At 44.8% G+C, this 18,530-nt stretch overlaps 1 protein-coding gene across 2 annotated transcripts in view; it reads left to right on the forward strand.

Annotated features, from left to right (window-relative positions):
• Positions 1-9,579, forward strand: part of C3H17orf67 (chromosome 3 C17orf67 homolog) — a 34,159-nt gene extending 24,580 nt beyond the window's left edge. For both annotated transcript variants that reach the window (XM_081582648.1, XM_081582649.1), the window contains exons 3-4: positions 6,132-6,269; positions 9,152-9,579. In XM_081582648.1, the coding sequence (XP_081438774.1) occupies positions 6,132-6,248 (117 nt within the window). In that variant the 3' untranslated portion in view covers positions 6,249-6,269; positions 9,152-9,579. The remainder of the gene's footprint in view (positions 1-6,131; positions 6,270-9,151) is intronic.
• The last annotated feature ends 8,951 nt before the right edge of the window (positions 9,580-18,530 follow it).

Below are 18,530 nucleotides of genomic sequence, written 5' to 3' on the forward strand. Positions count from 1 at the left end.
GGATACTTCACCAAAGAACATGGATTGCAAAACTAACATCTGAAAAGATGCTCGTATCATATGTCATCAGGGAAATGCAAATTAAACAATGAGATACCACTGTTTGCCTGTCGGAATGGCCGAAACACAGAATACTGACATGATCAAATGCTGGCAAGGATATAGGGCAAAAGGGACTCTCATTCACTGCTGGTGGGAATGCAAAGTGGTACAGCCACTTTCAAAGACAGTCAAGTGGTTTCTTACACAACTAAGCATCCTCTTAACATATGACCCAGAAGTCATGCTTCTTGGTATTTACTCAAATGAGTTGAAAACTTATGTTCAATACAAAAACGTGCACTTAGATGTTTATCACAGTTTTATTCGTAATTGTCAACACTTGGAAGCAACCAAGATGCCCTTCAGTAGGCAAATGGATAAACTGTGGTACATATAGAAAATGGAATATTATTGAGCTCTAAGAAGAAATGGGCTATTAAACCATGAAAAAATATGGAGGAAACTTAAATGTTTATTTCTAAGTAAAAAATGCTAATCTGAAAAGGCTACACACAGTATGACTCCAATGATAAGATATTCTGGAAAAAGTAAACGTTGTTATTTAGTTGCTAACTTGTGTCCGACTCTGGAACGTGAAGTCAAGTGGGCCTTAGGAAGCATCATTACGATCAAAGCTAGTGGAGGTGATGGAATTCCAGTTGAGCTATTTCAAATCCTGAAAGATGATGCTGTGAAAGTGCTGCATTCAATTAGCCAGCAAATATGGAAAACTCAGCAGTGGCCACAGGACTGGAAAAGGTCAGTTTTCATTCCAATCCCAAAGAAAGGCAATGCCAAAGAATGCTCAAATTATCGCACAATTGTACTCATCTCACACGCTAGTAAAGTAATGCTTAAAATTCTCCAAGCCAGGCTTCAGCAATACGTGAACCTTGAGCTTCCAGCTGTTCAAGCTGGTTTTAGAAAAGGCAGAGGAACCAAAGATCAAATTGCCAACATCCCTGGGATCATCGAAAAAGCAAGAGAGTTCCAGAAAAACATCTATTTCTGCTTTATTGACTATGCCAAAGACTTTGACTGTGTGGATCACAATGAACTGTGGAAAATCCTGAAAGAGATGGGAATACCAGACCACCTGACCTGCCTCCTGAGAAACCTGTATGCAGGTCAGGAAGGAACAGTTAGAACTGGACATGGAACAACAGACTGGTTCCAAATAGGAAAAGGAGTACGTCAAGGCTGTATATTGTCACCCTGCTTATTTAACTTATATGCAGAGTACATCATGAGAAACGCTGGGCTGGATGAAGCACAAGCTGGAATCAAGATTGCCAGGAGAAATATCAATAACCTCAGATATGCAGATGACACCACCCTTATGGCAGAAAGTGAAGAACTAAGGAGCCTCTTGATGAAAGTGAGAGAGGAGAGTGAAAAAGTTGGCTTAAAGCTCAACATTCAGAAAACTAAGATCATGGCATCTGGTCCCATCACTTCATGGCAGTTAGATGGGCAAACAGTGGAAATAGTGGCTGACTTTATTTTTTTAGGCTCCAAAATCACTGCAGACGGTGATTGCAGCCATGAAATTAAAAGATGCTTACTCCTTGGAAGGAAGGTTATGACCAACCTAGATAGCATATTTAAAAGCAGAGACATTACTTTGCCAACAAAGGCTCGTCTAGTCAAGGCTATGGCTTTTCCAGTGGTCATGTATGGATGTGAGAGTTGGACTATAAAGAAAGCTGAGCGCCAAAGAATTGATGCTTTTGAACTGTGGTATTGGAGAAGACTCTTGAGAGTCCCTTGGACTGCAAGGAGATCCAACTAGTCTAAAGGAGATCAGTCCTGGGTGTTCATTGGAAGGACTGATGTTGAAGCTGAAACTCTAATACTTTGGCCACCTGATGCGAAGAGCTGACTCATTGGAAAAGACCCTGATGCTGGGAAAGATTGAGGGCAGGAGGAGAAGGGGAGGACAGAGGATGAGATGGTTGGATGGCATCATCACCTCGATGAACATGGATTTGGGTGGACTCAGGGAGTTGGTGATGGACAGGGAGGCCTGGTGTGCTGCGGCTCATAGCGTTGCAAAGAGCCAGACATGACTGAGCGACTGAACTGAACTGAACTGTGTCCGACTCTTTGGGATCCCATGGACAGTAGCATGCCAGCCTTCCCTGTCCTTCACTATCTCCCAGAATTTGCTCAAATTCATGTCCATTGAGTTAGTGATGACATTCTCTGTCATCCCCTTCTCCTTCTGCCTTCAGTCTTTCCCAGCATCAGGGTCTTCTCTAATGAGTCAGCTCTTCCCATCAGGTGGCCAAATTATTGGAGCTTCAGCTTCATTATCAGTCCTTCCAATGAATATTCAGGGTTGATTTCATTTTGGATTGACTGGTTTGATCTCCTTAGAGTCCAAAGGACTCTCAAGCATCTTCTCCAGGACCACAGTTCGAAAGCATCTGTTCTTCAGTGCTCAGCCTTCTTTATGGTCCAGCTCTCACATCCATACACGACTACTGGAAAAACCATAGCTGTGACTATATGGCCATTTGTTGGCAAAGTAATGCCTCTGCTTTTGAATATGCTGTCTAGGTTTGTCATAGCTTTTCTTCCAAGGAGCAAGTGTCTTTTAATTTCATGGCCACAGTCACCATCTGCAGTGATTTTGGAGCCCAAGAAAATAAAGTCTGTCACTGTTTCCATTGTTTCCCCATCTACTTGCCATGAAGTGATGGGACTGGATACCATGATCTTAGTTTTTTGAATGCTGAGGTTTTTTTTTTTGAGAATGCTGATTTTTAAGCCAACTTTTTCACTTCCTCTTTCCCCTCCATCAAAAGGCTCTTTAGTTCCTCTTTGTTTTCTGCTATTAAAGTGGTTGTTGTTGTTGTTCAGTTGCTCAGTCGTGTCTGACTCTTTGCAAACCCGTGGACTGCAGCACACCAGGCTTCCTTGTCCTTCACCATCTTCCAGAGCTTGCTCAAACTCATGTCCATCGAGGCAGTGATGCCATCCACCATTTCATCCTCTGTCGTCCTCTTCTCTTCCTGACTTCAATCTTTCCCAGCATCAGGGTCTTTTCTAATGAGTCAGCTCTTCGCATCAGGTGGCCAGAGTATTGGAGCTTCAGCTTAATTATCAGTCCTTCTAATGAATATTCAGTATTGATTTCCTTTAGGATTGATTGGTTTGATCTCCTTGATGTCCAAGGGACTTCAAGAGTCTTCTCCAACACCACAATTCCAAAGGATCAGTTCTTCAGTTCTCAGCTTTCTTTATGGTCCACCTCTCACATCCATACACAACTGCTGGAAAAATCATAGCTTTGACTATATGGTCTTTTGTTGGCAAAGTAATTCTCTGCTTTTGAATATTCTGTCTAGGTTGGTCATAGCATTTCTTCCAGGGAGCAAGCATCTTTTAATTTCATGGCTGCAGTCACCATCTGCAGTGATTCTGAAGCTCAAGAGAATAAAATTTGTCACTGTTTCCATTGTTTCCCCATCTATTTGCCATGAAGTGATGGGACCTAACCCCATGATCTTAGTTTTTTGAATGTTGAGTTTTAAGTCAACTTTTTCACTCTCCTCTTTCACTTTCATCAAGAGGCTCTTTAAGTTCCCCTTTACTTTCTGCCATAGGCGTGGTGTCATCTGCATATCTGAGGTTATTGATATTTCTCCCGGCAATCTTGATTCCAGCTTGTGCTTCCTCCAGCCTAGCATTTCTCATGATGTACTCTGCATGTAAGTTAAATAAGCAGGGTGACAATATACAGCCTTGATGTACTCCTTACGCAATTTTGAACCAGTCTGTTGTTCCCTGTCCAATTCTAATTGTTGCTTCTTGACCTGCATACAGATTTCTTAGGAGGCAGGTAAGGTGACCTGGTATTCCCATCTCTTTAAGAATTTTACACAGTTTGTTATTTATGATCCACACAGTCAAAGGCTTTAGTGTAGTTAAAGAGGCAGAAGTAGATGTTTTTCTACTTCTAAGGTAAACCTATGAGACAGTAAAAAGATGTATTGTTGCCAAGGGTTAGAGGGGAGGGAGGGATGAACAGGCAGAATAAGAAAGAATTATAGGGCAATGAAAGTACTCTGTATGGTACTCTAATGATGGATACATGTCATTATGCATGTGTCTAAACCCATAGAATGTACAACACTAAGAGTGACCCCAGCATGAACTCTGGGTGATGACGTGGTGTCGATGTAGGTTCATCTCTTCTAACAGATGCACCACTCTGGGGCAAGATTTTGACAATGGGGAGGTTGTGCATCTGTGGGGTATATGGGAAATCACTGTGTTTTTTGCTTCATTTTGCTGTGAAACTAAAACTCCTCTGAAAAATGTCTATTAAAAAGAAAAGAGAAAGAAAAACAAACAAGCGAAAAGCACAGTCCTTGCCCGCCGCCCCCCCCGCCCCTCACCCTGGAGCTGAGTGGGGAGGAAGGAGGTAAGGCAGGGAGAGCTCCCCAGATGCAGTGGAGGGGACTTTGCAGAGGGCTGGGGACTGCGACTGTGCAGAGGCAAGGGGGACGGGACCCGGGAGCACCCATTAGACTTGGGGCTTGGTTGGCTGGTGGGGTTGGAGGGTAGGGAGGAGGAGGAGATCCAGGAGCATGATGAAGCTCTGCCTCACACCATGTGGGGTCATCGACGGGGATGCTGGCTGCAGAGACAGGCAGCACCGAACAACTAGCTGCTCTCTGCTGTGGACACACCAACATGTAGAACCAGGTACATTTCATGGAGATGAAGCCACACAATATGTGGTCCTTTGTGACTGGCTTTTTAAACTTAACATAATATTTTTGCGGTTCATCCAGGTTGCAGCATGCGTCATTCCTTTTAATGGCCATAGAATATTTCCATTGTATGTGGATACTTTTTTTTATTTATCCATTCATCTGTTGATGGACACTTGTGTTGTTTCTATTTTTTGACTGTGATGAATAATGCTGCTGTGAAAATCTGTGTACACATTTTTGTGTGAATATATCCTTTCATTTTTCCCATTGCTCACTCATATACTAACTCTATGTTTAGCATTTTAAGAAACTGCCAGGCTGTTTTCACAAAATGCCCCTAGATCCCCAGGAACATTTTTTTGGCTTTAAAACTTATTCTGTTTGATAATAGTATATCAACTCCAACTTTCTTATAGTTATCCTTTACCTTTTGAAAAAGATGATTTTATCACAAATGTGTGCTGCCATAACTAGTATATTATTAAGTTATGCATGTTTTCAGCTTCATTAAAATGATGTCACACTATAAACATTGTCTTCTTGGACTTGCTCTTTTCACTCCTGCTATTTCTAAGTCTCATCTATGTTTTTGTACATTATTATAATTACATTTTCACTGCTGCGTAATCTTCTACTTTGTGACCCTACCATAATTTATTTATCCATCCTGCTATCAATGGATATTTGAAATGTTTACACGTTTCCAGTATTTTGCTACTACAAATTTATTGCTACTGTAAACATTCTTATGTTCTCTTGTTCTCAAAGTGACCAGCGACATTCACAACTGGGTACTTGTTAGAAATGCAAATTCTGGAGCTGTATCCCAGACTCACTGAATAAGAAGCTCTGCGAGTGGGGCCCAGCAATCTGTAGGTTTTTTCAATTTTATTTTTATTTATTTCGGCTTTAGGTGCAGCATGTGGGATATTTTTCAGTGGTAGCATGTGCGATCTAGTTCCCTGACCAGGGATGGAATCCAGATCCCCTGCATTGGGAGTGTGGAGTCTTAGCCACTGGACCACTAGGGAAGTCCCAATCTGTAGGTTTTAACAAGCCCTCTAGGGGCTTCTGATGCCTGATGAAATTTGAGAATCATTGCTCTAGGGTATAAAAAAGAGTGGCATTTCAGGATTCTAGGCAACAGATTGTTTTCCAAAGTGGCTGTTCCATTTAACTCTCCATCATCAGTGCCTATGAGCTCCCACGGACACACACCCTTTCAGCACTTATGGTTGTTGGTGCTTTCTCCTCCCTGGCTGTGCTGCTGTATCTCATAAGCACAGCCGTACCCCGCACAGGGGCAGCTCGGCCGTCACCACGGATAAATGCTTCTCTCTGAAATGTGTGTTTGTTTTACAGGAGTACATGCACCATCTGCTCCTCCTTGAACACCGTGCCGAGGAGCAGTTCCTGGAGCACTGGCTGAACCCACACTGCAAACCCCACTGTGACAGGAACCTGGTCCATCCCATCTAAGTGGCTCAGGACCAGCCTCTGGTATGTTCCTTCTCCCGGGCCTTTTGTTTCAGGGAGACAGCAGTGCACAATGCAGGCAGGACTCTGGGGACCTTTGAGAACATGACGCTACAGGAACCAGCAGATTAGCTAGTTACGGGTTGGAGAGTGGGAGGGGCGAGGCATGAGAGGTGGGTGGGGATCAGGTGGAGAGGACCACTGGGGACACACTGGGAGGGCCTGACTCCTACTGAGTCACTTGGAGATCCCAAATAGGGGAGGGATGAGATCCCAAATAGGGGAGCTACGAGACCTCATTTGCCACCCAGGAAGGGTCTCTGGAGTACAAATCTGGAGAAGCGTGGCTTGTTGAGACTTGGGTCTTTCCAGGTGGGGTCATCATCCATGGGCTTGACGGGTGACATCACAAGGGTCACCACTGTTACCAGGATCAGAAACTTCTTTTTTTTGCTCAATCTTAGTTTCCTGACCAAGGATCACAGCCAGGTCCCAGGAGTGGGAATACCGAGTCCTAACCACTAGACTGTCAGGGAATTCCCTAAGACCAGTGCCTTCTTTACTGCCTTCCCACCTTCCAGACTGGGACCCTGCCCAGCCAGCCTAGTCTTCCCTCCTCCTTTGGCTCTGCCCTTTCAGTGTCCCTGAGCTTGACAGCTCAGCCTTCTCAGCATACCCGAGCCCTACACCTCTGTTTCTGCAAGGAGCTGCTTGCTGGTTCCCTCACTGTCCATCTGTGTCCATGTCCTCGTTCCCTTTCCAATCCTTGCCAGATAACACAGCAAAACCCCTTCAGAGGTGAAGCCTGGTGAGTTTCATTTCTCCTCTGTCATGTGGTTGGAGCAAGCAAGACAGAGTAGACTAGACACTTGATCAGCTGTGGTTAACGGACGTCTTGTTTCCTGTTGTTCATTTTGAGCCACTGTGAATGAACGCATGAACACCCCCTTCAGAAGATTGCTGTTTGTAATTTTCAGGGTGTTATTACACAAAACCTCTCGTTTGGTCCTCTTAACATCCTTGGGTCATTGCAGGGCGTGAGTTTTAATCCTGGTTTTTTTTTTTCCTTTTTTAGTTTTGATTGTGTTGGGTCTTCGCTGCTACGCTCAGGCTTTCTCTAGTTGCAACGAGCAGGGTCTACTCTTCGTTCCGGTGGCGGGCGTCTCATTGCAGTGGCTTCTCTTGCTGCGGAGCACAGGCGCTCGGCACCCAGGCTTCAGGAGTCGCGGTCCTCAGGCTTGGTAGTTGTGGCTCCTGGGCTCTAGAGCACGGCTTCAGTGATTGTGGCACATGGGCTTAGTTGCTCTGCAGCGTGTGAAATCTTCCCGGGCTGTTTGTTGAACCCGTGTCCCCTGAATTGGCAGGCAGGTTCTTATCCACTGGACCACCAGGGAAGCCCTTAATCCTGTTTTATAGGGGATTTAACTGAGTGTGATTAAGCTACTAACTCACTTCAGCCCGTGGCTAATATGGCTGTCTTCTGACAGCCCCAGATCCTGCATGCTTTCTGCGGGCTGTACTGCTGGGACCTGTGTGTGTATGTTTCAGGGGTAGATGGGGTATGGTCCTCCTGAACAGTGAGAGGAACATCTAGGAACGGAACAGGAGTTCTGTTTTTGAGGTCTAGGGGCTCTACTAACATCCTGCTTTGGTCCCTCCAGGCTCTGAGCTGGTTCCTTCCTCTGCCAGAACTTGTTCCTCCCCTGGCACCTAAGACCTTTGTCCTCCAGCGTCAGAAGCCCTTGCTTGCAGAGTACATAAGCACTCAGACTCTGGAACCTGGCAGACTTGGGTTTGGCACTCTTGTGTTTCTGCTCTGTGATCTTGGGCAAGTCCCCAAACCTCTCTGAGTCTCTGAGTTGGGGTAGTGGTGATGTGTACAGAGCCAGGCAGATAGTGACTGACTCCATGAGCAGGGTCCCTTGGCACCTTTGGTGCAGGCCAGGTGAGAGGAGAGATTTCCAGGTTGGTGAGCCTCAGGGCAGCAGCCTCGCCTCTGGTGGTGGTGGTGGGGGGTGGGGTGGCTCCTGCAGAGGAATCTGCGGAGGCCTCGCCTCAGAAGACCAGGAAGTGGCTGGGGGGATATAGCATTCTGACTGTGACTTCACTTCGGAAAAAAATATTCCTCACTTCTCTCAGCTTCCTCATTTGTAACATGTAAGGGTTCCCCCTCATATGGCTATTCAGAGCATTAAAAAAGTCAGTGCATGGAAAATAGTACTGCCCTGGCACATGCTAGGAAGTGTTCAGGAAATGACAATTTGGTAGCTGTTTCCCCTGTCCTCCTCCTCCCTACTTCTTCTTTATCAACATCATCATCACATTGACATTATTTTCTTTAAAATTTTTTTTTAAAAAAACCTTATTATTTTATATTGGAGTACAGCCAATTAACAATGTTGTGATAGTTTCAGGTGGACAGCAAAGGGTCTCAGTCATACATATACATGTATCCATTCTCCCCCAAACTCCCCTCCCATCCAGACCGCCCAGTAACGTTGAGCAAAGTTCCCTGTGCTATACAATAGGTCCTTGTTGGTTATCCATTTTAAATACAGCAGTGTGTACCTGTGGATCCAAAACCCCTTAACTGTTCTTTCCCTACATCTTTCCCCCCTGGTAACCATAATTTCCTTCTCTAAATCTGTGAATCTATTTCTGTTTTGTAAATAAGTTCATTTGTATAATTTCCTTTTAGATTCTTCATATAAGGGATAGAATATGATATTTCTCTTTCTCTGTCTGACTTACTTCACTTAGTATGACAATCTCTAGGTCCATCCATGTTGCTGAAAATGGCATTATTTCATTCTTTTTAGTGGCTGAGAAATATTCCATCGTGAATATACGTACCACATTCTTCATCAACATCATCATCATAACATTATCTTCTTGTTCTTTTCCAGCAAGCGCTTTGATGAGCAAAGGCCCAGATACCATTGAAACAAGATGAGGCTCCTTTCCTTTCTTTTCCAGTTGTGGAGTGGAGATCTCCAGGGCCTGTGAACTGTGGGCACAGCAAGATTGCGTTGGGGACTAAGAGCAAATATTTATGCTATTTCACTTTACTAACCTGAACAACTCATTAAAACCAATCACTTAAACTGTAGATCCTCCCTCCCTCTCCTTCAATGGTCCCTTCCTACCAGTTTGAAGGGTAAATAGAAGAATTTTTCCTGGGGCTAGTGGAGCTCGGACCTCCAGAACAGGAGAGAGGTTAGTGGGAAAGCCTTGTTCAGCCCAGTGAAACACACCACTCAGGCTGCCGGGGTTTTGGTCATTGCTTTTTTTCCCCTCTCTCCTTCTCTGCTCTAATAAATACTGGTGTTAAACCTACTTTCCATTGGTGTCTCTTTTCGTTTCCTAGAAGAAGAGCAGCAGAAAATTTCTCCCTTGTTTATCTTTGTGACTCCAGCATCAGAAAATTCACTCTTCTTAGAATAGTTGGATGGATAAAAACACAAACACCCAGCAGTTTTCCACAAAGGTCATCTTTTTTGGTAAAGAGATTATTTGTCCAACACCCGCTGTGGGAATATGGCCATAAGTTAGTACTAGGTCCACACCCTGGTCTTCTAGCCAAGGAGACATTTCTGGTGGAAAGTGGATCATAGCTTCTGTATGTCACTGCCCCTCACCTGCTCACAACCCCTAGAATCAGAGATTAGACTATCAAAGACCAACAAAAGCAGAAATTGGGAGGGCAAGGGAAAGTGGGCTGGGTGGCCCTATGGAGAATGTGGCATCCTCCAAAAGGATAAGGAGAGATGCTCGTCCACCCTGGGCTGTAGAGGCGGGTCTGTGCCAAGGGAGCCCAGGAGGGCTTGTCCAGGAGACAGCTACTGAGCTTCTCAACAGTGATACTGTATTTATTTTATACCCACTAAAGGTCCATCTAGTCAAAGCTATGGTTTTCCCAGTAGTCATGTACAGATGTGAGAGCTGGGCCATAAAGAAGACTGAGTGCCAAAGAACTGATGCTTTCAAACTGTGGTGCTGGAGAAGACTCTTGAGAGTCCCTTGGACACCAAGGAGATCAAACCAGTCCATCCTAAAGGAAATCAACCCTGAGTATTCATTGGAAGGACTGATGCTGAAGCTGAAAAGCCAATACTTTGGCCTCCTGATGCAAAGAGTCAACTCATTGGGAAAGAACCTGATGCTGGGAAAGAGTGAAGGCAGAAGGAAGCGGGGTGACAGAGGATGTGATGGTTGGATGGCATCATTGACTCAATGGACATGAATTTGAGCAAACTGTGGGAGATAGTGAAGGACAGGGAAGTCTGGCATGCCGTAGTGCATGGGGTGGCAAAGAGTCAGACATGACTGAGTGACTGAACAACGACAATGGGCTTTGCATGTGCGTGCTCAGTCGTGGTCGACTCTTTGTGACCCCATGGACTGCAGCCCTCCAGGCTTCTCTGTCCATGAATTTCCCATGCAAGAATACTGGAGTGGGTTTCCATTTCCAACTCAAGAGGATCTTCCCGACCTAGGGATCAAACCCATGTTTCTTGTGTCTCCTGCACTGGCAGGTGGATTCTTTACCAACTCTGCCACCTGGGAAGCCCACGACGGGCTGAACCCCGCACAAAGATTTTTATATACATTACTTCATCTGATCATCACTTTGTAGACAAAAATACATTGCCTACGTTTCAGTGAACAATGAATGTTGCCCACCATCAAGCCATCAACCACTGCAGCTATGCTTGACCGTGTGTCCGGAAGGGAATTCAGGACAGACAAAAACAGGATCTTGGCCCTCGATAGTGGAGATGCCCGTCTAAGGAATAATTTCAGTATGTCCAGAGTTGCAACTTCCATAGATAGAAAGGTGGCACCAGTGGTAAAGTCTTCTATTTTTTTCTGGTAGCACCATGTGGCTTGCAGAATCTTAGTTCCCCAAGTAGGGATTGAACGCAGGCCATGGCAGTGAAAGCGCTGAATCCTAACCACTGGGAATTCCTTGTTTGCACCCCGCCCCCCAGCAAAAAGTCCTGTATATCGTGGCTTTTCCCCAAACCTGGTAGGCTGTGTCTCGGGGTGTAGTCCTCAGTAAGGTCCCTGAATAAAACTTCACTTGAAACCTTTAGGTGGTTCTTTTTTCTTCAGTTGATAACACCTACTCTGGGCAGTGACTGTAGTGATTAGTCCCACTTTGTAGATGAGAAAACTGAGGTTTACAGCATTTAGGTGGTGTATTAACTTTCTACCTCTCTATAAAAAAAAGACCAGAACCTTTAACACAAATTTATTATCTCTTACATTCTGGGGATCAGAAGTCTAACATGAGTGTCATGAGTTTAAAGTCAGAGTGTTAGTCTCTCTGGAGCCTCTAGGGGTGAAACTGTCTCTTTGCCTTTTCCAGCTCTGGAGTCTGCCTGCATCTCTCATCTTGTATCTTTTTTCCTCCATCTTCAAGGCCAGGAATAAGGAGCTCTTCTCTCACTGAATTGTTCTGAGTGGTCCTCCTGCCTCACTCTTCCACTTTTAAGTACTTTGTGGTTACACTAGGCTCACTCACATAAGCCTGGACAACCTCCCTATCTTAAGGTCAATTGATTAGCAACCTTGATTCCCCATCACCACCTAAGCTAACATACTTACAGGTTCCAGGGATTGAGATGTGGACATCTTGTAGGGAAGGCTTTATTCTGCCTACCTTAGGCTATTTGTTCAAGTCCCCCCAGAGCTGGAACCTGATCCTAGGAAGCCCCTCACTACTCTGAGCCCCCCAAACACTGCTCCTCTGCCCTTAACCTGAAATTCGTCTGCCTTAAGAAGTTAGGTCATTGCTTCATCTGAGCTTCTTGAGTGCTCAGGATGTGTCTTTACTGAGACCCCACTGCATCCCCATCTCGCAGGGGTGTCACTGAACACCAGGCCCATTCCACGGGTCTTGGATGGGGCTCAGCGGCCGACAGAGCAGTCCTGCTCAGGCCACCACACCACCTGTGTCTCAGGGTGTTTGCTAAGAAGTAGGAGTTGCGCATGTGTGGGGGACAGAATGCAAGATAATTTCCCTGATAAGTTCCAAAGATGAGAAGGAATGAAGCAGAATTAAAAGCAAAGCAGACCCTGAGGGAGCCAAGGTCTCCTGTCCCATCAGAGAAAGAGGGGCCTCTCTGAGTTGCTAGGAACCCTAGACGCAGCTCATATCTCAGGGGCAAACACTCCTCTTATGATCAGAGGGAATCCTTCCTCGATCAGACAGACCGTGATTTTCAGCCTCCTCCCTAGATGCACATTGGGGCACACTGTCCCTGAGGCCACAGATGAAGGGGCTCAAGCTCTGGGTTCACCGTGAGCTCCCTCCTAAGTCAGGTCCCCCACCTCACGGATGGTGGGTGAGTGAGAGCGAGGGGGCTACAGGAAAAGCCTGACTGCAGCGGGGAGCAGCAGCTCAGAAAATGGACTTGGGGCTTCCCTGCTGGTCCAGGGGCTAAGAATCCACCTTGCAATGCAGGGGACACAGGTTCGATCCCTGGTCCAGGAAGATCCCACATGCCTTGGGGCAACTAAGCTCACGAGCCACAACTACTGACGCCTGAGTGCCTAGACCCCATGCTCTGCAACAAGAGAAGCCCCCTCAATATGAAGCCAGCACACCATGACTAGAGAGTGGTCCCCACTCTCCACAATTAGCGAAAGCCCCAGTGCAGCTACAAAAACCCAACACAGCCAAAAAGGAACAAATAAATAAAAATAAAATATTAAAGAAAAGAAAGAAAACAGGCTTGGAGCCAGACTGCGTGTTCTTGGGCAAGTTGAATAACTTTTCTGGGTCTCAACTCATCCATAAAATGGGAATAATAATAATAATAATAACACCTAGTTCAAATGTTATTGTGATTATTCCCTTATCGAGTGAGTGCTCAGTTGCTCAGTCACACCTGACTCTTTGCAACCCTGTGGACTGTAGCCCATCAGGCTCCTCTGTCTATGGAATTGTCCAGGCAAGAATACTGGAGTGGGTTGCCATTTCCTCCTGTAGGAGATCTTCCTGACTCAGGGATTGAACCTGCATTTCCTGCTTGGCAGATGGATTCTTTACCATTGCGCCACCTGGGAAGCCCTTTCCTTTATTGAGTAGCACTTCATAAAAGTAGTCATTACTATTTTAAAAAAATTATTGGACATTGTTTTATTAATCAAGATAAATTCTATTTATATATTGGGGCTTCCCTGGTGGCTCAGACGGTAAAGAATTTGCCTGCAATGCAGGAGACCTCGGTTCGATCCCTGGGCTGGGAAGATCCCCTGAAGAAGAGAATGGCAACCCACTCTAGTACTTGCCTGGAGAACTCCATGGACAGAGGGGCCTGGTGGGCTGCAGAGTCAAACAAGACTGAGCTACTAACACTATTTGTGTATTAAAACTTCTTATTTAGAGACGAGATAGAGAGTGGTTGGGGGAATACAGGGTACAGAAAGGCTGACCCCCTACTTGAGAAAAATTTGCTATCTTTACATTATTGAACTTTCATGTATGTGAACATGATCAACCTCAGCATTTATTTAGGCCACTTTCTAGCATCCATCATTACAATTTTATAGTTTTCTTTGTAAAGATTGTACATACTTTTTGTCAGCATTATTCCTAGGCACCTTGCAGGACTTCTAAAATTATAACTGGAATTTTCTTAAAATTACATTTTCTCAGGAAGTCCCAATGGTTAGGACTCCACACTTTCACTTCCAAGGGTGTGGCTTCGATCCCTGGTAGGTGAACTACCACCAGGATCCTGCCAGCTGCCATGCAACACAGCCAAAAAAAAAAAAATTACATTTTCTAGTTGGTTATTCTGCTGTATATAATATTGATTTTTATATATTGTTTCTAGACACCTTTCTGATATCTCTTATTAATTCCAATAATTTCAGGTTTTGAGAGGGTTACTATGTACGACCTTTGCTCCTCTACCAAGTTTAGAACAAATTGAGAAGTTAGGAGTCTGCAGGAGTCAGATAGACAGAGGTACAAACTATCACCTTAATTCTTCATAAAACTGTTTGGGAAATATGGATTAGATTTGTGGCTACAATAGGCTCTTTAATATCCTATTGCATAATTAAATGTACCCATTTGCAGACAGAGCTGGAAAACTGCTGGTCTTGCCATTGTAGATATCATGGGGTGGGGGAGGAGAGGATGAGCGGTTCCTATGGGCAGGCTGGTTCCTCAAGAGGGTAGAAAGGAGGGTACTGGTCTGTGCAGGCCCAGTTCTTTCTCCAAACTTGATAAATTATTCTTTGGTGATGGGTGAGGGAACAAAGAGAGCCCCGGGGCGCTATTCTGATGGAGTTATCACCATGGAGAATCATCAACACGAAGAAACAAATGTGCCTCGCATATTGTAGGTTCCCTTGCATTTTCTGTATAGAAAATCTTATTGTTCAGGACAATACCGTTTCTTCTGTTACAAGAGGTATAACTCTTGTTAGTTTTTCCTGTCTTATCACTATATCTAGGACTTCTAGAACAGTGTTGAATAGAGGTCTTCTTGCCTCCTATCTGTGTTCAAAGGGAATAATATGATTGCTATAGCCTTTTGGTAGAAGGTTATTTGGGGGCTATTTCTCTTCTGTTCTTAGTTTGAAAAAAAAATTATAAAGGGGTGTTTACTTTTTTGAATGCATTTTTGCATTAATTGAAATGACTATACTATTTTTAATAATATCAATGTGATAATAATTAATAGATGTTTAATTCCTTAAAAATCCTGAACTAATGCAACTTGTCAGGGAAGCCTTCTTATAGGGAAGGAGGGGTTGTAATCAGTCAGACAAAGGAGATGGAGGTGGGGATGAAAGCGAGGGAAGAGGGAGGGCCAGAGTGGTTGCAGGCAGAAGCAGCAGAAAGTGCAAAGGCCCCAAGGCGAGGAAGGAACCACTTTGTTATAGGAGCTTCCAGGAGGCCAGTGTGGCTTCAATTCTGAGGAGGAAGAGATGTGTCTGAGTCGAGGAGGTAGGTAGCAAGTCTCCGCCAGTCCAGTTAGACTCCCCACCAAACCTGTCAACTCAGCTGATAGAAAACAAGTCTTTGCCTCAGAGACTTTTTGACTGATTAAAACTGATGTGTTTTTTTTTGTGTGTGTGTAGCTGCATTTGTGGTTTAAATCTATTTCTCTTTTAATCAGCCCTGGCTTTCCTCTCTCCTGGTCACATCGAAGTTCCTCTTCTCTGGTGGTTTAGTGGGCAGCAGAGAGCAGTTGCTTCAAAGTGTGGCCCTTGGGCCTGTAAAGAACTTGTCAGACAAGCATTCTCGGGTCCTGGGCTTAAGCCCTGTAGTCTGTGTTTTAGCGAGCCTTCCAGGTAACTGGATGACTCAGAGGTTAAGAACCACTGAGTTAGAGCTTTCTGATGTGTGGAAAGAGCTCAAGACTGAGAGCTGGGAGGCCTGAGCTCTGGTCCTTTCTATTCATTTCTCCAACAAATATGTTTTGAGCACCTACTGTGTGCTTCCTAACATTCTAAGCCCCGGAGATCCATAAATGAACAAGACAGACAAGTCTGAACTTTTAAAAAAAAGTTTAAAATTCAGGCATATATAAACCACCATTTTAACCATTATGAAGTATACAATTTAGTGGCATGTATGTAGTATATTGACAATGTTGTGCAATCATTATCACTATCCAGTTCTGGAACATTTTCTTACCCCAAAATGAGACTTTATGACCACTAGGCAGTAATTACTTGTTTGCTCCTCTCACCACCCCTCAGCAACCACGTCTGGTCTCTGATGCCATGGGTTTACCTATTCTCGACATTTCGTGTAACTGAATGATACAATATGTGGCTTTTTGTGGCTGGTGTTTTTCACTGAGTATATGTTTTTACAAGTCATCCATGCTGTAGTTTATATCAGCACTTGATTCCTTTTTATGGCTGAATAATATTCCACTGGATGGACAGACCACATTTTGTTCACCCATTCATCAGTTGATGAGTCATTTGGGCGTTTCCACTTTTTAGTTATTGCAAATAGTGCTGCTATGAACATTCACGTATATGTTTTTGTTTGAGTCCCTGTTTTCAATTTCTTTTGGTATATACTTAGATGTAGAATTGCAGGGTTGTATGGCAATTCTGTGATTCAATTTTTGAGGAATCACCAACCTGTTTCTATAGTGGCTGAACCATTTTACATTCCCATTAACAATGTATGAGGGTTTCAATTTCTCCACATCCTTGCCAACACTTACCTTATGTTTTAATTCCCATTAAAATTTTTTTAAATTTAATTTTACTTTTTAGTGGATAAAATTACTTTACACTGTTGTGTTAGTTTCTGCTATACAATGAAGTGAATCAGCTATATCTATACATATATCCTTTCCCTCTTGAATCTCTTCCCCACCTCAACCCCCCATCCCACCCATTTAGGTCATCACAGAGCACTGACTTCCCAGTACGTGTGCAGAATTATCTTATGGTTTGATTTGCGTTTTCCTAACAACTAATGAAGCACCTGTTCATATGCTTATGGGCCATTTGTATATTTTCTTTGGAGAAATTTCTATTTAAGTCCTTTATTCATTTAAAAATTCAATTGCTTTTCTTTTTGCTGTTGGTGTTGCTTCTGGCTGTGCCAGGTGGCTTGCAGGATCTTAGTTCCCCAGTCAGGGATCAAACTCCAGGACATAGCAGTGAAGGCATGAAGGTCCTAACCACTGAACCACCAGGGAATTCCCTGTGTTTTTGCTGTTGAAGGCTGATGTCTTTGTAGTAGCTAAGAGCAGTGCTCACTAAAGGTGGAATCTTGCACAAGTTACCAAACCTCCCCTGTCTCAGCTTCCTCTTTTGTAAATTGGGGATAATAATGGAACCTATACTAAAGGAGAGTGTGATGATTAAATGACCTACTGTGTGCAGAGCTCTTGAAATTCTGCTGGCACATGGCAGCTTTGTGCCGTGTAACTGATAGCCTGTATTATACACGAGATGAGACTAACAATAGTAACTGGACATGAAATTACCAGAGATGAATCACTGCTGGGAAGAAGACAAAACAGTGATGCAATAGAGAGTGACTGGAAGGCTATTTTAGGTTGGGTGGACAAGGAAGGCTTTTCGGAGGAGGTGACACTTGAGCTGACACCGGAATGACAGGAAGGAGCCAACCAAGTGAAGATCCATGTACAGGAAGAGCATTTCAGGCTGAGGGAACGGCTGGGGCAAGACGGGAACCAGTTGGCCAGTTCAAAAGACTCCAGGGGAGACCGACGGGGGTGCCAGCGAGGGAGCTGGGCTTTCCCTGCAGAGGGTCCTGCCTGGTGCTGACAGCATGTGGGGGCATGGGCTTTGGAAGGCAGGAAACCAGGTGGCCAGGTCTCTATGTATTAGCTGGGAAGCCAGGACAAGTCAGCCATTTGGAAGAGCCTCTGTTTCTCTTGCTTAATGTGGGGCTGATTATATTTATCTTATGGGCTTGCTGTGAAGCTCAGATGAGATAAATTCAGAGATGGGAGGGGGACACACTTTAGAAAATATTAACTACAGGCATGTGCAGTAGGGGGCGCTCAATTACAGTCTAGCTTAGGGCTTCCCAGGTGGCACAGCATAAAGAATCCACCTGCAAATGCAGGAGACATGGGTTTGATCCCTGCTCGGGAAGATCCCCTGGGGAAGGGAATGGCAACCCACTCCAGTACTCTTGCCCAGAGAATTCCATGGACAGAGAAGCCTGGTGGGCTAAAGTCTATGGGGTCGCAGAGTTGGATACAACTGAGCGACTAACACACACACACACACACACACACACACACACACACACGTTATCCCCTTTTTTTGCTCCCCCCCCACGTTATCCCCTTTTTTTGCCCAGAAGAGCATGGGTGGGTTTGAAAATACCTTTTCATGGGACAGTACTGGGAAACATGACCTGTGCCTTTCTGCTTCAGCATTGTGGTTCTTGCAGTCCTGTAACCTCCCTCCCACCTTCACTGAAACTTCCTTCAAGGTTCATGAACCTTCTTTCAAGGTCCAGTCCGGCTGAGCTGTTATTGAGCACCCCTCCCGCCCTGCGCCCAGTCTGGGGCTCTGAGGGTGAATGGCATGGTCCATGACTTCCAGGAGGTTCAGTGCCGCCTTCTCCAGTATGCTTCTTCGGAATGTCTGTGAGCTCTCTCCTGTGCAGCTGCAGCGTTTTCTCCTCAGGGGATAAAAGACCTCAGGGAAAGAGCTGGGATTTGGAGCCCTGGTCTCCTCCTTAGATGTATCCAGGGTACAGGGTGCCTCGCAGCGGCCAGAGTGCAGTGAAGACAGACTGCAGGGCTG

Source organism: Giraffa tippelskirchi, chromosome 3, assembly GCF_054371585.1.
Source record: "Giraffa tippelskirchi isolate mGirTip1 chromosome 3, T2T-mGirTip1v1.2.pri, whole genome shotgun sequence".
Taxonomy (NCBI): Eukaryota; Metazoa; Chordata; class Mammalia; order Artiodactyla; family Giraffidae; genus Giraffa; species Giraffa tippelskirchi.